The 14,016-nt window shown below is 42.1% G+C and overlaps 1 protein-coding gene across 9 annotated transcripts in view; it reads right to left on the minus strand.

The window, feature by feature from the left end:
- LOC106598877 (kinesin-like protein KIF1A) overlaps positions 1-14,016 on the minus strand; it is a 46,318-nt gene that overhangs the window by 11,870 nt on the left and 20,432 nt on the right. For 3 of the 9 annotated variants that reach the window (XM_045714518.1, XM_045714517.1, XM_014189902.2), the window contains 23 exons: positions 13,696-13,802; positions 11,340-11,423; positions 10,874-11,054; positions 10,701-10,773; positions 10,505-10,601; positions 10,216-10,364; positions 8,864-9,042; positions 8,566-8,703; positions 8,246-8,364; positions 8,022-8,107; positions 7,752-7,887; positions 7,147-7,345; positions 3,969-4,059; positions 3,679-3,797; positions 3,527-3,600; positions 3,309-3,417; positions 3,127-3,193; positions 2,945-3,029; positions 2,507-2,612; positions 2,075-2,098; positions 527-641; positions 253-386; positions 59-120 (listed from right to left, as the gene is read on the minus strand). In XM_045714518.1, the coding sequence (XP_045570474.1) occupies positions 59-120; positions 253-386; positions 527-641; positions 2,075-2,098; positions 2,507-2,612; positions 2,945-3,029; positions 3,127-3,193; positions 3,309-3,417; positions 3,527-3,600; positions 3,679-3,797; positions 3,969-4,059; positions 7,147-7,345; positions 7,752-7,887; positions 8,022-8,107; positions 8,246-8,364; positions 8,566-8,703; positions 8,864-9,042; positions 10,216-10,364; positions 10,505-10,601; positions 10,701-10,773; positions 10,874-11,054; positions 11,340-11,423; positions 13,696-13,802 (2,534 nt within the window). Of the gene's footprint in view, positions 1-58; positions 121-252; positions 387-526; positions 642-2,074; positions 2,099-2,506; positions 2,613-2,944; positions 3,030-3,126; positions 3,194-3,308; positions 3,418-3,526; positions 3,601-3,678; positions 3,798-3,968; positions 4,060-7,146; positions 7,346-7,751; positions 7,888-8,012; positions 8,108-8,245; positions 8,365-8,565; positions 8,704-8,863; positions 9,043-10,215; positions 10,377-10,504; positions 10,602-10,700; positions 10,774-10,873; positions 11,055-11,339; positions 11,439-13,695; positions 13,803-14,016 lie in introns of all 9 variants that reach the window. The other 6 variants (XM_014189900.2, XM_014189907.2, XM_045714516.1 and 3 more) reach the window with 5 other exon arrangements.

Here is a 14,016-nt window from a genome sequence, read left to right on the forward strand (position 1 = left end):
AACCACCCAGTTTATAATTGTGTTTATAATGAAGCATTCTGCCATTCCTTTACTCTACCTGGACTTCCGGCATCAGCGACATGGCAGAGACTGACTTCATACACTCCAGTGACACGGTTACTGAGGAAGAGAAGAGAGAACAGAGTTAGTACTGTCAGATTCCACAGAGAGGGCTTGAGGTGGGGCCTACCCATATAGAGATATATAACCTAGAATAATACGTTCTAATTCTATTTCCACGGGCCTAGCTACCTCTCTGAGGGCCTTAGGCAGCCGGTGCTGAAAAGGTTTCTAATGGAGCGAGAGGCGGGGAGCTTGGCATCACGGGAGTAGAACACCATACAGAAGTCTTTGGTGATCACCGTCGGCTGGGTGCAGTTCTCCATCTGAAAGGAATGGACCAGAACCAGCATTAAACTCACAGCACTTTACATTGTAGTGTACAGGCTAACTCACCACTTCCCCCCATCAATATAGAGAGCCAACCTGGGTGATGTTTCAGGGTTGCAGTGAGGGAAATGTTTACCTCTAGGTAGGCTGAGAGGGTGATGTAGATCTTCTCTCCATAGGGAGTGACGCGGTTCAGAAGGAGGGAGTTGTGCATGGAGCTGTCCCATGCTGCCTCAAACCGGTAAAACGTCCTGTAGGTAAACACAAGGGGAAAAGTTAGTGTTTTTTGTGTATAGCACAGGAGGCTGGTGGTACCTTAATTGGGGAGGACGGGCACGTGGTAATGGCCGGAGTGGAATTAGTGGAAAGGTATCAACAACATCAAACACATGGTTTCCGTGCATTTGATGCCATTCCATTCGCTCCATTCCAGCCATTATTATGAGCCATCCTCCCCTCAGCAGCCTCCACTGGTGTATGGACATTGTTTTCAATTTGTCAATGATGAATGAATGGAAACTTGTAGTATGACTTTCCTTCATCGGCATAGATCAGGCAATATCAAGAGGAAAGGGTATTCAGTTGTGCAAGCCCCTCAAAGACAAGGGGTACTGAAACAAACTCTATACATGGACAGAAACAACAGCTTTGAATTCACTGCTAAGCGTCAAGCCAAATGAACATGTCGGGTTAAAAAAACTGCAGAAAAAAGTTAGAAATGAAACAACAAAAAGCAAAGAAACAAAGAAACAAAGAGTTGAGAAGCAGAAAGGTTGTATTAAGAGAGGAGAGAAGGAGAAAGGTTGTATTAAGAAAAGAGAGAAGGACAAAGGTTGTATAAAGAGAGGAGAGAAGGAGAAAGGTTGTATAAAGAGAGGAGAAGGAGAAAGGTTGTATTAAGAGAGGAGAGAAGGAGAAAGGTTGTATAAAGAGAGGAGAGAAGGAGAAAGGTTGTATAAAGAGAGGAGAGAAGGAGAAAGGTTGTATTAAGAGAGGAGAGAAGGAGAAAGGTTGTATAAAGAGAGGAGAGAAGGAGAAAGGTTGTATAAAGAGAGGAGAGAAGGAGAAAGGTTGTATAAAGAGAGGAGAGAAGGAGAAAGGTTGTATAAAGAGAGGAGAGAAGGAGAAAGGTTGTATAAAGAGAGGAGAGAAGGAGAAAGGTTGTATTAAGAGAGGAGAGAAGGAGAAAGGTTGTATAAAGAGAGGAGAGAAGAAAAAATGTTGTATTAAGAGAGGAGAGAAGGAGAAAGGTTGTATAAAGAGAGGAGAGAAGAAGAAAGGTTGTATTAAGAGAGGAGAGAAGGAGAAAGGTTGTATAAAGAGAGGAGAGAAGGAGAAAGGTTGTATAAAGAGAGGAGAGAAGGAGAAAGGGTGTATAAAGAGAGGAGAGAAGGAGAAAGGTTGTATAAAGAGAGGAGAGAAGGAGAAAGGTTGTATAAAGAGAGGAGAGAAGGAGAAAGGTTGTATAAAGAGAGGAGAGAAGGAGAAAGGTTGTATAAAGAGAGGAGAGAAGGAGAAAGGTTCTATAAAGAGAGGAGAGAAGAAGAAAGGTTGTATTAAGAGAGGAGAGAAGGAGAAAGGTTGTATAAAGAGAGGAGAGAAGAAGAAAGGTTGTATTAAGAGAGGAGAGAAGGAGAAAGGTTGTATAAAGAGAGGAGAGAAGGAGAAAGGTTGTGTGTTATACCTATGGTCAACTCCCAGGGAAACACTGCAATACAGCGAAGCACAAAGAGAAGAGGACGAGCGGGTTAAACAAGCAGCTTGGCTGAGGATTTCACAGCAGCAAAGTGACCAAAATATACAGTGTTAATATACAACAACAAATAAAAAGAGAAAAATAGACATACTGCAGCAGAACATTATGGAAAATCATATTCAGCTGTTGTTGTGAAAGAGAGAAACAAGCTAAAGCCATTGATTCATAACTACAGTATGCACAGTATGCACAGTATGCACAGTATGTCCAGTATGTCCAGTATGTACAGTATGCACAGTATGCACAGTATGCACAGTATGCCCAGTATGCCCAGTATTTCCAGTATGCACAGTATGCACAGTATGTCCAGTATGTACAGTATGTCCAGTAAAAAGCTAAGAAAGGGGAAAGCATACGTACTTGTCGTCATACGAAGGCCAGACGTAGCCTGCCGACAAGATGTTGAGGGAGAGGATGTTTGGGTCAATGATGGTCTCGTCAGCCTCCGGAGTGTTCCGGATACGCCCTGAGAGAGGTCAAAGGTCAAAAGTCAGAGATGGATGTTTATGATCCACCCGACACAGCCAGAAGAGGACTGGCTACCCCTCCGAGCCTGGTTCCTCTCTAGGTTTCTAGGGAGTTTTTCCTAGCCACCGTGCTTCTACATCTGCATTCTTTGATGTTTGGGGTTTTAGGCTGGGTTTCTATATAACACTTTGTGACATCTGTTGATGTAAAAAGGCCTCTACAAATACATTTGATTGATCGATTGATGTACTGTAAAGATGGAGCTAGTGGATCTTTATTGTCATTACGCTCTGTTGTCTCCTAATAAAGCATTCTTCCAGCCGTACTCACCCACCACCAGCTCCTTGACCTCCTTCCACTCTACGTCATTTCCTGTCTCGTGTGCTATGGTAACTGTGATCCTCCTCTGGATGCCCTGTGGACAGGTCACCACACAGGAAGTCAACACTGGGCTTTGAATAACTGAGAAATAGATTCAAATCAACTCCCCTGAAAATGTTGCAATTCTTTACCTGGTGAAGGAGGAAGGTTCCATGGCAAGGCATGCCACCTCTGTGGTCCACCACTGAGGGGATATAGCTGAGGACAAACACAGAACAAATGTACAAACTATATGGGTAGATTATGATTGTTGTGTCCATTTGATTCCTTGATATGAACGGGGAAGTAAGGAAACAGATGTAAGGTTGCTCACTCTCCGTTGGCCTCCAGCTCACAGATCTCAAAGAAGGCCATGAGGTCATATTTGGAGTGACATGGGCCTGCCGTGGAGCGGGTCAAGGTGTTTAGCTTGGTGGCCGGCACTGTGAACGAGAAGGAATGAATCTGGCCCATGAATCTGGTTAACGTTCTGGCACTGTGACAAAATACTAAGATAAAGAGAAGGACACAATGCTATGTTTGACCCCTCACCTGGTTTAGACAAGGGCATGACCCTCGGGAATTGCCTCCTAGAAGGTCGAAGGGGACTGTAAAAAAAGTGTGAACTTTTAAAATGGACTATTTTAGCAAGACAGTGAAACAGGATCATTTGAAGAAGAAGAGAACAAGTAGAGTTTTATCACCTGATGAGGTCTTTGCAGAGAGGTGGGAACGGCTGTTTCTGGTAGTGACCAAACACCTCGAAGACGATGGGCTGGGTCTTGATGTACTCCACAAACGACTTGGTGACCTCTACCGTGATCTAATAGACAAATCAAAAGCGAGGTTAGCCATCACTCAATAAGGCCTGTAACAATGGATGATACGAGGAAATAACAAAATAAATGGATTAATGAATGGTAATATCATAGAAATGAGACTTGACCTATTAGTTGTAATGAATAAGAATATATTGTTTCTGGTCAGTGCTTACATTCTGTACATGGTAGAATCCCAGAGGTGGTCCCCTGCCAGTGTTCTTCAGTGGCTCAGTGGAGAACGCCTCGTCATGTCGGTGGATGAAGCTGGAAGTAGAAAAACACATTCAATCAATATTAAATATTAATTCATCATGTACATTGAGTGTATACAAAACAATATACATTAAACTACTGCACTGTAACATTACTAATATACACTGAGTGTACAAAACATCTTTCCATGACATAGACTGACCAGGTGAATCCAGGTGAAAGCTATGATCCCTTATTGATGTCACTTGTTAAATCCTCTTCAATCAGTGTAGATGAAGGGGAGGAGACAGGTTAAAGAAGGATTTTTAAACCTTGAGGCAACTGAGACATTCACAGGGTGAATGAACAAGACAAAAGATTTAAGTGCCTTTGAATGGGGTATGGTTGTAGGTGCCAGGCCCACCAGTTTGTGTCAAGAACTGCAACACTGCTGGGTTTTTCACACTCAACAGTTTTCCGTATCAAGAATGGTCCACCACCCAAAGGACATCCAGCCATTGGAGTCAACTTGGGCCAGCATCCCTGTGCAACACTTTTGACACCTTGTAGAGTCCATGCCGCGACAAATTTAGGCTGTTCTGAGGACAAAAGGGAAAGTGTTCTTAATCTTTTTTACACTCAGTGTATACTATGTACTACTCTCAATATCCTGCACTGATTATGAGCACATTTGATGGACACTTGTCTTTCACCGTCAGACGAGTCTGCCATAGGAATAACACTAACCCTTAGGAATAACAATAACCCTTAGGAATAACAATAACCCTTAGGAATAACACTAACCCTTAGGAATAACACTAACCCTTAGGAATAACAATAACCCTTAGGAATAACAATAACCCTTAGGAATAACACTAACCCTTAGGAATAACACTAACCCTTAGGAATAACACTAACCCTTAGGAATAACAATAACCCTTAGGAATAACACTAACCCTTAGGAATAACAATAACCCTTAGGAATAACACTAACCCTTAGGAATAACACTAACCCTTAGGAATAACAATAACCCTTAGGAATAACAATAACCCTTAGGAATAACACTAACCCTTAGGAATAACAATAACCCTTAGGAATAACAATAACCCTTAGGAATAACACTAACCCTTAGGAATAACACTAACCCTTAGGAATAACACTAACCCTTAGGAATAACACTAACCCTTAGGAATAACACTAACCCTTAGGAATAACAATAACCCTTAGGAATAACAATAACCCTTAGGAATAACACTAACCCTTAGGAATAACACTAACCCTTAGGAATAACACTGACCCTTAGGAATAACACTAACCCTTAGGAATAACACTAACCCTTAGGAATAACACTAACCCTTAGGAATAACAATAACCCTTAGGAATAACAATAACCCTTAGGAATAACACTAACCCTTAGGAATAACAATAACCCTTAGGAATAACAATAACCCTTAGGAATAACACTAACCCTTAGGAATAACAATAACCCTTAGGAATAACAATAACCCTTAGGAATAACAATAACCCTTAGGAATAACACTAACCCTTAGGAATAACACTAACCCTTAGGAATAACAATAACCCTTAGGAATAACACTAACCCTTAGGAATAACACTAACCCTCAAGAATAACACTAACCCTTAGGAATAACACTAACCCTTAGGAATAACACTAACCCTTAGGAATAACACTAACCCTTAGGAATAACAATAACCCTTAGGAATAACACTAACCCTTAGGAATAACACTGACCCTTAGGAATAACACTAACCCTTAGGAATAACACTAACCCTTAGGAATAACACTAACCCTTAGGAATAACACTAACCCTTAGGAATAACACTAACCCTTAGGAATAACACTGACCCTTAGGAATAACACTAACCCTTAGGAATAACACTAACCCTTAGGAATAACACTAACCCTTAGGAATAACACTAACCCTTTGGAATAACAATAACCCTTAGGAATAACACTAACCCTTAGGAATAACACTAACCCTTAGGAATAACAATAACCCTCAAGAATAACACTAACCCTTAGGAATAACACTAACCCTTAGGAATAACACTAACCCTTAGGAATAACACTAACCCTTAGGAATAACACTAACCCTTAGGAATAACAATAACCCTTAGGAATAACAATAACCCTTAGGAATAACACTAACCCTTAGGAATAACACTAACCCTTAGGAATAACACTAACCCTTAGGAATAACAATAACCCTTAGGAATAACACTAACCCTTAGGAATAACAATAACCCTTAGGAATAACAATAACCCTTAGGAATAACACTAACCCTTAGGAATAACAATAACCCTTAGGAATAACAATAACCCTTAGGAATAACACTAACCCTTAGGAATAACAATAACCCTTAGGAATAACAATAACCCTTAGGAATAACAATAACCCTTAGGAATAACACTAACCCTTAGGAATAACAATAACCCTTAGGAATAACACTAACCCTTAGGAATAACACTAACCCTTAGGAATAACACTAACCCTTAGGAATAACAATAACCCTTAGGAATAACACTAACCCTTAGGAATAACAATAACCCTTAGGAATAACACTAACCCTTAGGAATAACAATAACCCTTAGGAATAACAATAACCCTTAGGAATAACACTAACCCTTAGGAATAACAATAACCCTTAGGAATAACAATAACCCTTAGGAATAACAATAACCCTTAGGAATAACACTAACCCTTAGGAATAACAATAACCCTTAGGAATAACACTAACCCTTAGGAATAACAATAACCCTTAGGAATAACACTAACCCTTAGGAATAACACTAACCATAAGATTTAAGTTTGTTTAAATCAAGAGAGGATGTGGTGGTTTCTGGATAGAGAGAAGTGACAGGTCCTGAATGGCACGGCACTGTCATAGCATAGCTATGAGACAGTTAGAATACCTGAGTTAAAGTACCTGAACCATAGACACTTGTTGTTGTTCCTAAGAAGAGATTTTAAAAACAAATGCCCCCATATGCAACATCATCATCATCATCATTCAAAATGCTTTTCCTCACTGACATCTTGTAAGTCTCTCTCAAAAACATTGAACCTAAACCTCAAGGCACTTCCTGGTCAAATAAAGTCTAAAATACATCAAAATGTTGGGTGGGAGGCACTAACTTGAACTGGCAGAAGATATCGGCATATTCAGCAGAGATGCTGGAGGCTTGCAGCACGGTGACCCTGAAGGTGAAGATGGATCCGATGCGGAGGTGGGACAGGGCCTTCTCCTGGTTCAGCTCCAGGGGTAGTTCCAGACCCAGAACCCCCTTCAATGGGCTCTGAGGGGCCTCCGGAGTGGCTGTGATGGGGGACAAGTCTGTGGTCATAGTGAGTACATGTTGACCTTTCAGTTAACATTTAATTGACATATTATGGTTTATTTGGATAGGAAGGCGATGCGAAACACATCGACACATTGAATAAACAATTATCCGATGCATTACACCCTAGATAGGCTTACATAAATATGTCTTCTCTAAACATATTTGTGCGTATAATATCTGAGGACCACAATGGGAATAAGTCCTTGACTTTGTTTGTCATCCTCAATGATTTGTACTGTGGGCGCTGCCATTGTACACCATTGAATATCTCTTTATAGTAGAAAGGGGGGGCCTAACGTTGAGACCACACTTGCAATACCAACAGAACTTCCATAACACATTATATTATAGAGAAATCAGGTGTGATGATGATGAAGATGATGACTAAGATGCCCTCACCAGCACAGGTGTTGTTGTTGACCTCGTCAGGGTCAGCTCCTATGTCAGAGGTCTGTCCCTCCCCCTCAACAAAGCGGAGCTCCTCTTGGGAGGTGTTAGAGTGGGACATGCTGCTGGAACACGACTCTGTCTGGAACTGACCAGACAAACACTTGATATGATATATATTATAACCCTTTTAGATAATGACACTGTATTGTTTTAGATACAGCATGCAGACAGTGGCTTGGCAAGCACTCAAGTTTTTATATCATTTCTTACTGATTCTACCTTCTCAAACTGTTGGTCCTCAAAGGAGATCTTGGCAGTTCCTGACTGTCTGACACCAGAGCCATAGTCAGGGGCTTCTTCATCAGCTGGGGAGAGAAGACAGCTGGTTGGTTACAACTCCAAACACTCAACAAATACTAGAAGCATCCATAAACAAACTGTAATAGCTGCTGTATCACTCTGTCTCAGTCTTTCTCAGTTTCACAAGAGTCAACTCTCTGTACCTGAGATGGCCTGCACTGCCACCCTGAGGAAGCCCTTCACCTCTCCCTTCTCACTGACGATGGCCACGCGGTGCACCAGGGGCACGGGGTACAGCAGGTTACTCAGGTACACAAAGGCCCTGCGGACGGGGACAGAGAAGGAGAGTGGGAGCAGGAACAGACACGGGGCAATCATTTCAGTCCCCTCTGTATCTGTATCGTATTGGATCTGTTTCCTTTTGCTCTCATAATGAAAACACTGGCTGCTTAGTTATTACCTCAAGGAAGTAAGGGAAAGACGGCTACATTTGAAAAGAACAGGGCCTGGGTCCATGACTGACCTGCCCACCAGACGGAACCATGGGAAGCGGTCATAGAAGGGGTCTCCCCCGGTCAGGGCCTGGTCACAGTCCTCCACAGTGCTGCTGGGCACCTCCGCCGCACGGTCGTACATCTCCCTCATCAGGTCCAGCCTCTGCCTACAGGTGGCAGAACAGTCAACACACATCAGCTCAGATTACATCAAACCAACAGACACAGTAAAGTAGATGCTGGGTAACGTAAACCCATATAGTCCTACATACCAGAGCTATGTGCAAAATAAACCTGTACAAACTCCCACGATCCCCCCACACATACCTGAGTTTCTCCAGGGTCCAGTAGTGTGTGGCCCCGTTCTTCTGGTCCTGGACCTCCACTGCTACGATGGTGCGGGGGAAGGGCTGCCTCTCCCTCTCCTTGGTCAAGCTGGGGGGCAGCAGGTCCGGGGGCAGTGGGGAGTACAGGGTGTCGGTCAGCAGCACAAACTGGAACTGGACCTGCAAAGGAGAGAGTGGATCATTTGAACATTTTAGCATGTTAGCAACAAAATAGTTTTGTTTTAGAATGTTGTCGTCAAATCTCATTTCACTGACTCATCGAACCGATTCACAATTGGTAAGGTTCAATGACGACGCAAGGGTCTTTTTTTGAAATACCAGTCTTTGCCGACACGTTGAATGGATTTACAGTTTCCTAAGACAGTTAACATTTTAGTCATTTATCAGATGCTCTTATCGAGAGCGACGTACAGCAGTGAGTACATAGGTTTTATTTTATTTTCATACTAAGAATAGTACCCGTCTGGTAGATTGACTGAACTGATTAACAACGCAGTTTCATTGTACTGATAGCTGACAGTTTCACCATTGAATCTTTGTTCTACTTTATAGATATAATATACAGTGAGCTCCAAAAGGTATTGGGACAGTGAAGCATTTGTTGTTGTTTTGGCTCTGTACTCCAGCACTTTGGATTTGAAATGATACTTTGTACCCAATAGAAATGAATGGTAAATTATGTATTGTGTCATTATGCAGTCACTTTTATAGTAAATAAGAATATAATTATTTACCATTCATTTCTATTGGGCACAAAATAATCTGAAACACAACCCAAAAAAACAGCAAATGCATCTAACAAGTGTGTAGAGTCACAAGCTTTATGTAGTCATTGCGTGCTGAGAATATGGGACCAAATACTCAACTTTTGACTACTTTAATACACATATATGTGAATTTGTTCCAATACTTTTGGTCCCCTAAAATGGGTGGACTATGTACAAAAAGCGCTGTAATTTCTAAACGGTTCACCTGATATGAATACAAAATACCCTCTAATTAAAGCTGACTGTCTGCCGTTCAACCACAAGGTCGTCGTATCAATCCAAAGTGCTGGAGTACAGAGCCAAAACAACAACCAATGTGTCTGTCCCAATACTTTTGGAGCTCACTGTATATTTTATTTTTATTTGACCTTTATTTAACTAGGCAAGTCAGTTAAGAACAAATTGTTATTTTCAATGACGGCCTAGGAACAGTGGGTAAACTGCCTTGTTCAGGGGCTCGGGGATTTGAGCTCGGGGATTTGATCTTGCAACCTTTCGGTTACTAGTCCAACGCTCTAACCACTAGGCTACCTGCCACCCCAAAATATCATGACAGTGTACCTACCTTCTTCTTGAGCTCCACACTGATGGCGTTGGCTTCCTTGAGGAAGATGGCGTTTCCCCACAGCAGGTCCCTGAGGGAGGTAAACTGGTAGAAACGCCACTTACGGAATGCCCACAGTGCAAGCTCCGTCTCACACTTGGTCCATGGAACTATGGGAAAAACTTAAAACATTCCATCATTCTAAAAATATTCCATTGGCTGGCCTCAGCAACGGGCATCTTATTTCAAAACCATTGTAAAAATGTGAAAAAGGGTGGTCTAGGTGGAAAACTGTCAATCACTGTCTCACCTTCCTCCTCAGGCTCCTCCTCTTCCTCTGGGGGGTCCAGGCAACGGGAGTTTCTGTCCACCTGTTTCTGCAGGGCCTCCAGTTTACTCTCATAGTCCTAGGAGAGACCATGGTACAGACACATCAAATCACATGACAGAATATAGAGCATATATCTCATACATATTTCAAAAAATCTCTTAGTGGCCTGTCTTACCAGTCTCTGTTGTTCCAGAAGGTTACTGGCCTCCTCTCGTTCTCTTCGGTACTGATCTTCTAACTCTTGAAGCCTGCAGACAAAACGATCACAAATCAGTTTTAAGCTATATAAAAGGATGATAGTTCATTACAGCTGGTGCTTTGCCAAAGGTAGACCATCGATTATTGTACCTTGACTCCATCTCCTGCTTCATGTCGATGCCCTGTTTCTCCAGCAGCTCTCTCTGGGCGAAGGCCCAGTCCACGGGCTCCACGGGGGTCTCAGCGCAGGGCGTCCTCTCCCGCTCCTGCCGCGCCTGCTCCGGGTCATTGAAGCGGAACACATGGCTCTTCCCCATGATAATGCGGTTCCCTGGGGTCAGGAGTCAAAGGTCAATCCGAGGTCAACCGCATCATGCATCACTCGTTTCATACATTTTTACCTATTGATGTTTTTCTAAGCCTGGATTGTTCGCGTGTGAATCACCTGTGATGATTCCTTGTTTATTTGTAGATGTTGTATATGGAAGCAGATTCATGCCAAAACAAATAAAACATTTTAAAATAAAATCATTACAAAGTTTTTCAGTATGTTTTACGTGTGTGGTAAATATGTTTCCCACGCTCAGTGGAAGATGCTGAGGGGTTCAAGACTTACCTGAGCGAAGCAGAGTAGGCGTGGTCACCAGTTTCCCGTTGACATAGATCTCCGCCCCCTCGCAGGGCTCCAGGATGACGTTCCCTGTGTCATCATCATCAACAGACAAGAACCACCGGGGATGGTGAACATTTGGCCATTCTACTGACTCTCTTGCACTGGTTCTCTGCACACTCACTGGACTCTACCCACACACTCACTAGACTCTACCCACACACTCACTGGACTCTACCCACACACTCACTGGACTCTACCCATTCTACTGCCAGTCATCCTAATCTATAACACCAGTCTTCCTAATCTATAGTCTATAACCCAGTCATCCTAATCTATAGTCTATTAGCCAGTCATCTTAATCTATAACACCAGTTTTCCTAATCTATAGTTTAAAACCCAGTTTTCCTAATCTAGTCTATAACACCAGTCATCTTAATCTATAGTCTATAACACCAGTCATCCTAATCTATAGTCTATAACACCAGTCATCTTAATCTATAGTCTATAGCCCAGTCATCTTACTCTATAACACCAGTCTCACTAGTCCGCGTCTCTATAGTATAGAACCTCACTAGTCCACGTCTCTATAGTATAGAACCTCACTAGTCCACGTCTCTATAGTCTAAAACCTCACTAGTCCACGTCTCTATAGTCTAGAACCTCACTAGTCCACGTCTCTATAGTCTAGAACCTCACTAGTCCACGTCTCTATAGTCTAGAACCTCACTAGTCCACGTCTCTATAGTCTAGAACCTCACTAGTCCGCGTCTCTATAGTCTAGAACCTCACTAGTCCACATCTCTATAGTCAAGAACCTCACTAGTCCACATCTCTATAGTCTAGAACCTCACTAGTCCACGTCTCTATAGTCTAGAACCTCACTAGTCCGCGTCTCTATAGTCTAGAACCTCACTAGTCCACATCTCTATAGTCTAGAACCTCACTAGTCCACGTCTATATAGTCTAGAACCTCACTAGTCCACGTCTCTATAGTCTAGAACCTCACTAGTCCACGTCTCTATAGTCTAGAACCTCACTAGTCCACGTCTCTATAGTCTAGAACCTCACTAGTCCACATCTCTATAGTCTAGAACCTCACTAGTCCACGTCTCTATAGTCTAGAACCTCACTAGTCCACATCTCTATAGTATAGAACCTCACTAGTCCACGTCTCTATAGTCTAGAACCTCACTAGTCCACGTCTCTATAGTCTAGAACCTCACTAGTCCGCGTCTCTATAGTCTAGAACCTCACTAGTCCACATCTCTATAGTATAGAACCTCACTAGTCCACGTCTCTATAGTCTAGAACCTCACTAGTCCATGTCTCTATAGTATAGAACCTCACTAGTCCGCGTCTCTATAGTATAGAACCTCACTAGTCCACGTCTCTATAGTCTAGAACCTCACTAGTCCACATCTCTATAGTCTAGAACCTCACTAGTCCACGTCTCTATAGTCTAGAACCCAGTCATCCTAATCTATAGTCTATAACCCAGTCATCCTAATCTATAGTCTATTAGCCAGTCATCCTAATCTATAACACCAGTATTCCTAATCTATAGTCTATAACCCAGTCATCCTAATCTATAGTCTATTAGCCAGTCATCCTAATCTATAACACCAGTCTTCCTAATCTATAGTTTAAAACCCAGTTTTCCTAATCTAGTCTATAACACCAGTCATCCTAATCTATAATCTATAACACCAGTCATCCTAATCTATAGTCTATAACACCAGTCACCCTAATCTATAGTCTATTACACCAGTCATCCTAATCTATAGTCTATTAGCCAGCCATCTTAATCTATAGTCTATAACACCAGTCATCCTAATCTATAGTCTATTAGCCAGCAATCTTAATCTATAGTCTATAACACCAGTCATCCTAATCTATAATCTATAACACCAGTCATCCTAATCTATAGTCTATTAGCCAGTCATCCTAATCTATAATCTATAACACCAGTCATCCTAATCTATAGTCTATTAGCCAGCCATCTTAATCTATAGTCTATTAGCCAGTCATCTTAATCTATAGTCTATAACACCAGTCATCCTAATCTATAGTCTATAACACAGTTTTCCTAATCTATAGTCTACAACACCAGTCATCCTAATCTATAGTCTATAACCCAGTCATCCTAATCTATAGTCTATAACATAGTTTTCCTTATCTATAGTCTATAGCCCAGTCATCTTACTCTATAGTCTATAACACCAGTCTCACTAGTCCCAGTCTCTACAGAGTCTCTATAACCTCTGCTGCACTCAGGCATAATCTGCCAATTATTCCTCCCATAGAAATATAACAAATAGAACTAGCATGGTTCATCCACAGTTGGTCAATTCAGTCTCACCTTCTCCCCCGGGGCCTGTGGTGCTGCTGAAGGTGCAGTGCTCGCCCTGGATAAAATGGCCGCTGAGCACGATGTCCTGGCGACTTCTGGCGTCCTCACGACCCACCCTGAAGGAAAGATACAGAGGATATGGAGTCTAGAGTGATTTGCTGTACGCAGATGTGTTTCTTGTAAGAAAGCTATTTCAGTCTTCACATTCTGAAGATGATAAAATATCCTAGCCCACTTCCCAGGACCATTCATCACCTTTGATATTCCAGGTAGTAAACTTAAACAGCTGACCCCCTACTCCAAATCCATATATACTGTACTACAGGACTG

The sequence above is a fragment of the Salmo salar genome, chromosome ssa03 (genome assembly GCF_905237065.1).
Source record: "Salmo salar chromosome ssa03, Ssal_v3.1, whole genome shotgun sequence".
Classification (NCBI taxonomy): Eukaryota; Metazoa; Chordata; class Actinopteri; order Salmoniformes; family Salmonidae; genus Salmo; species Salmo salar.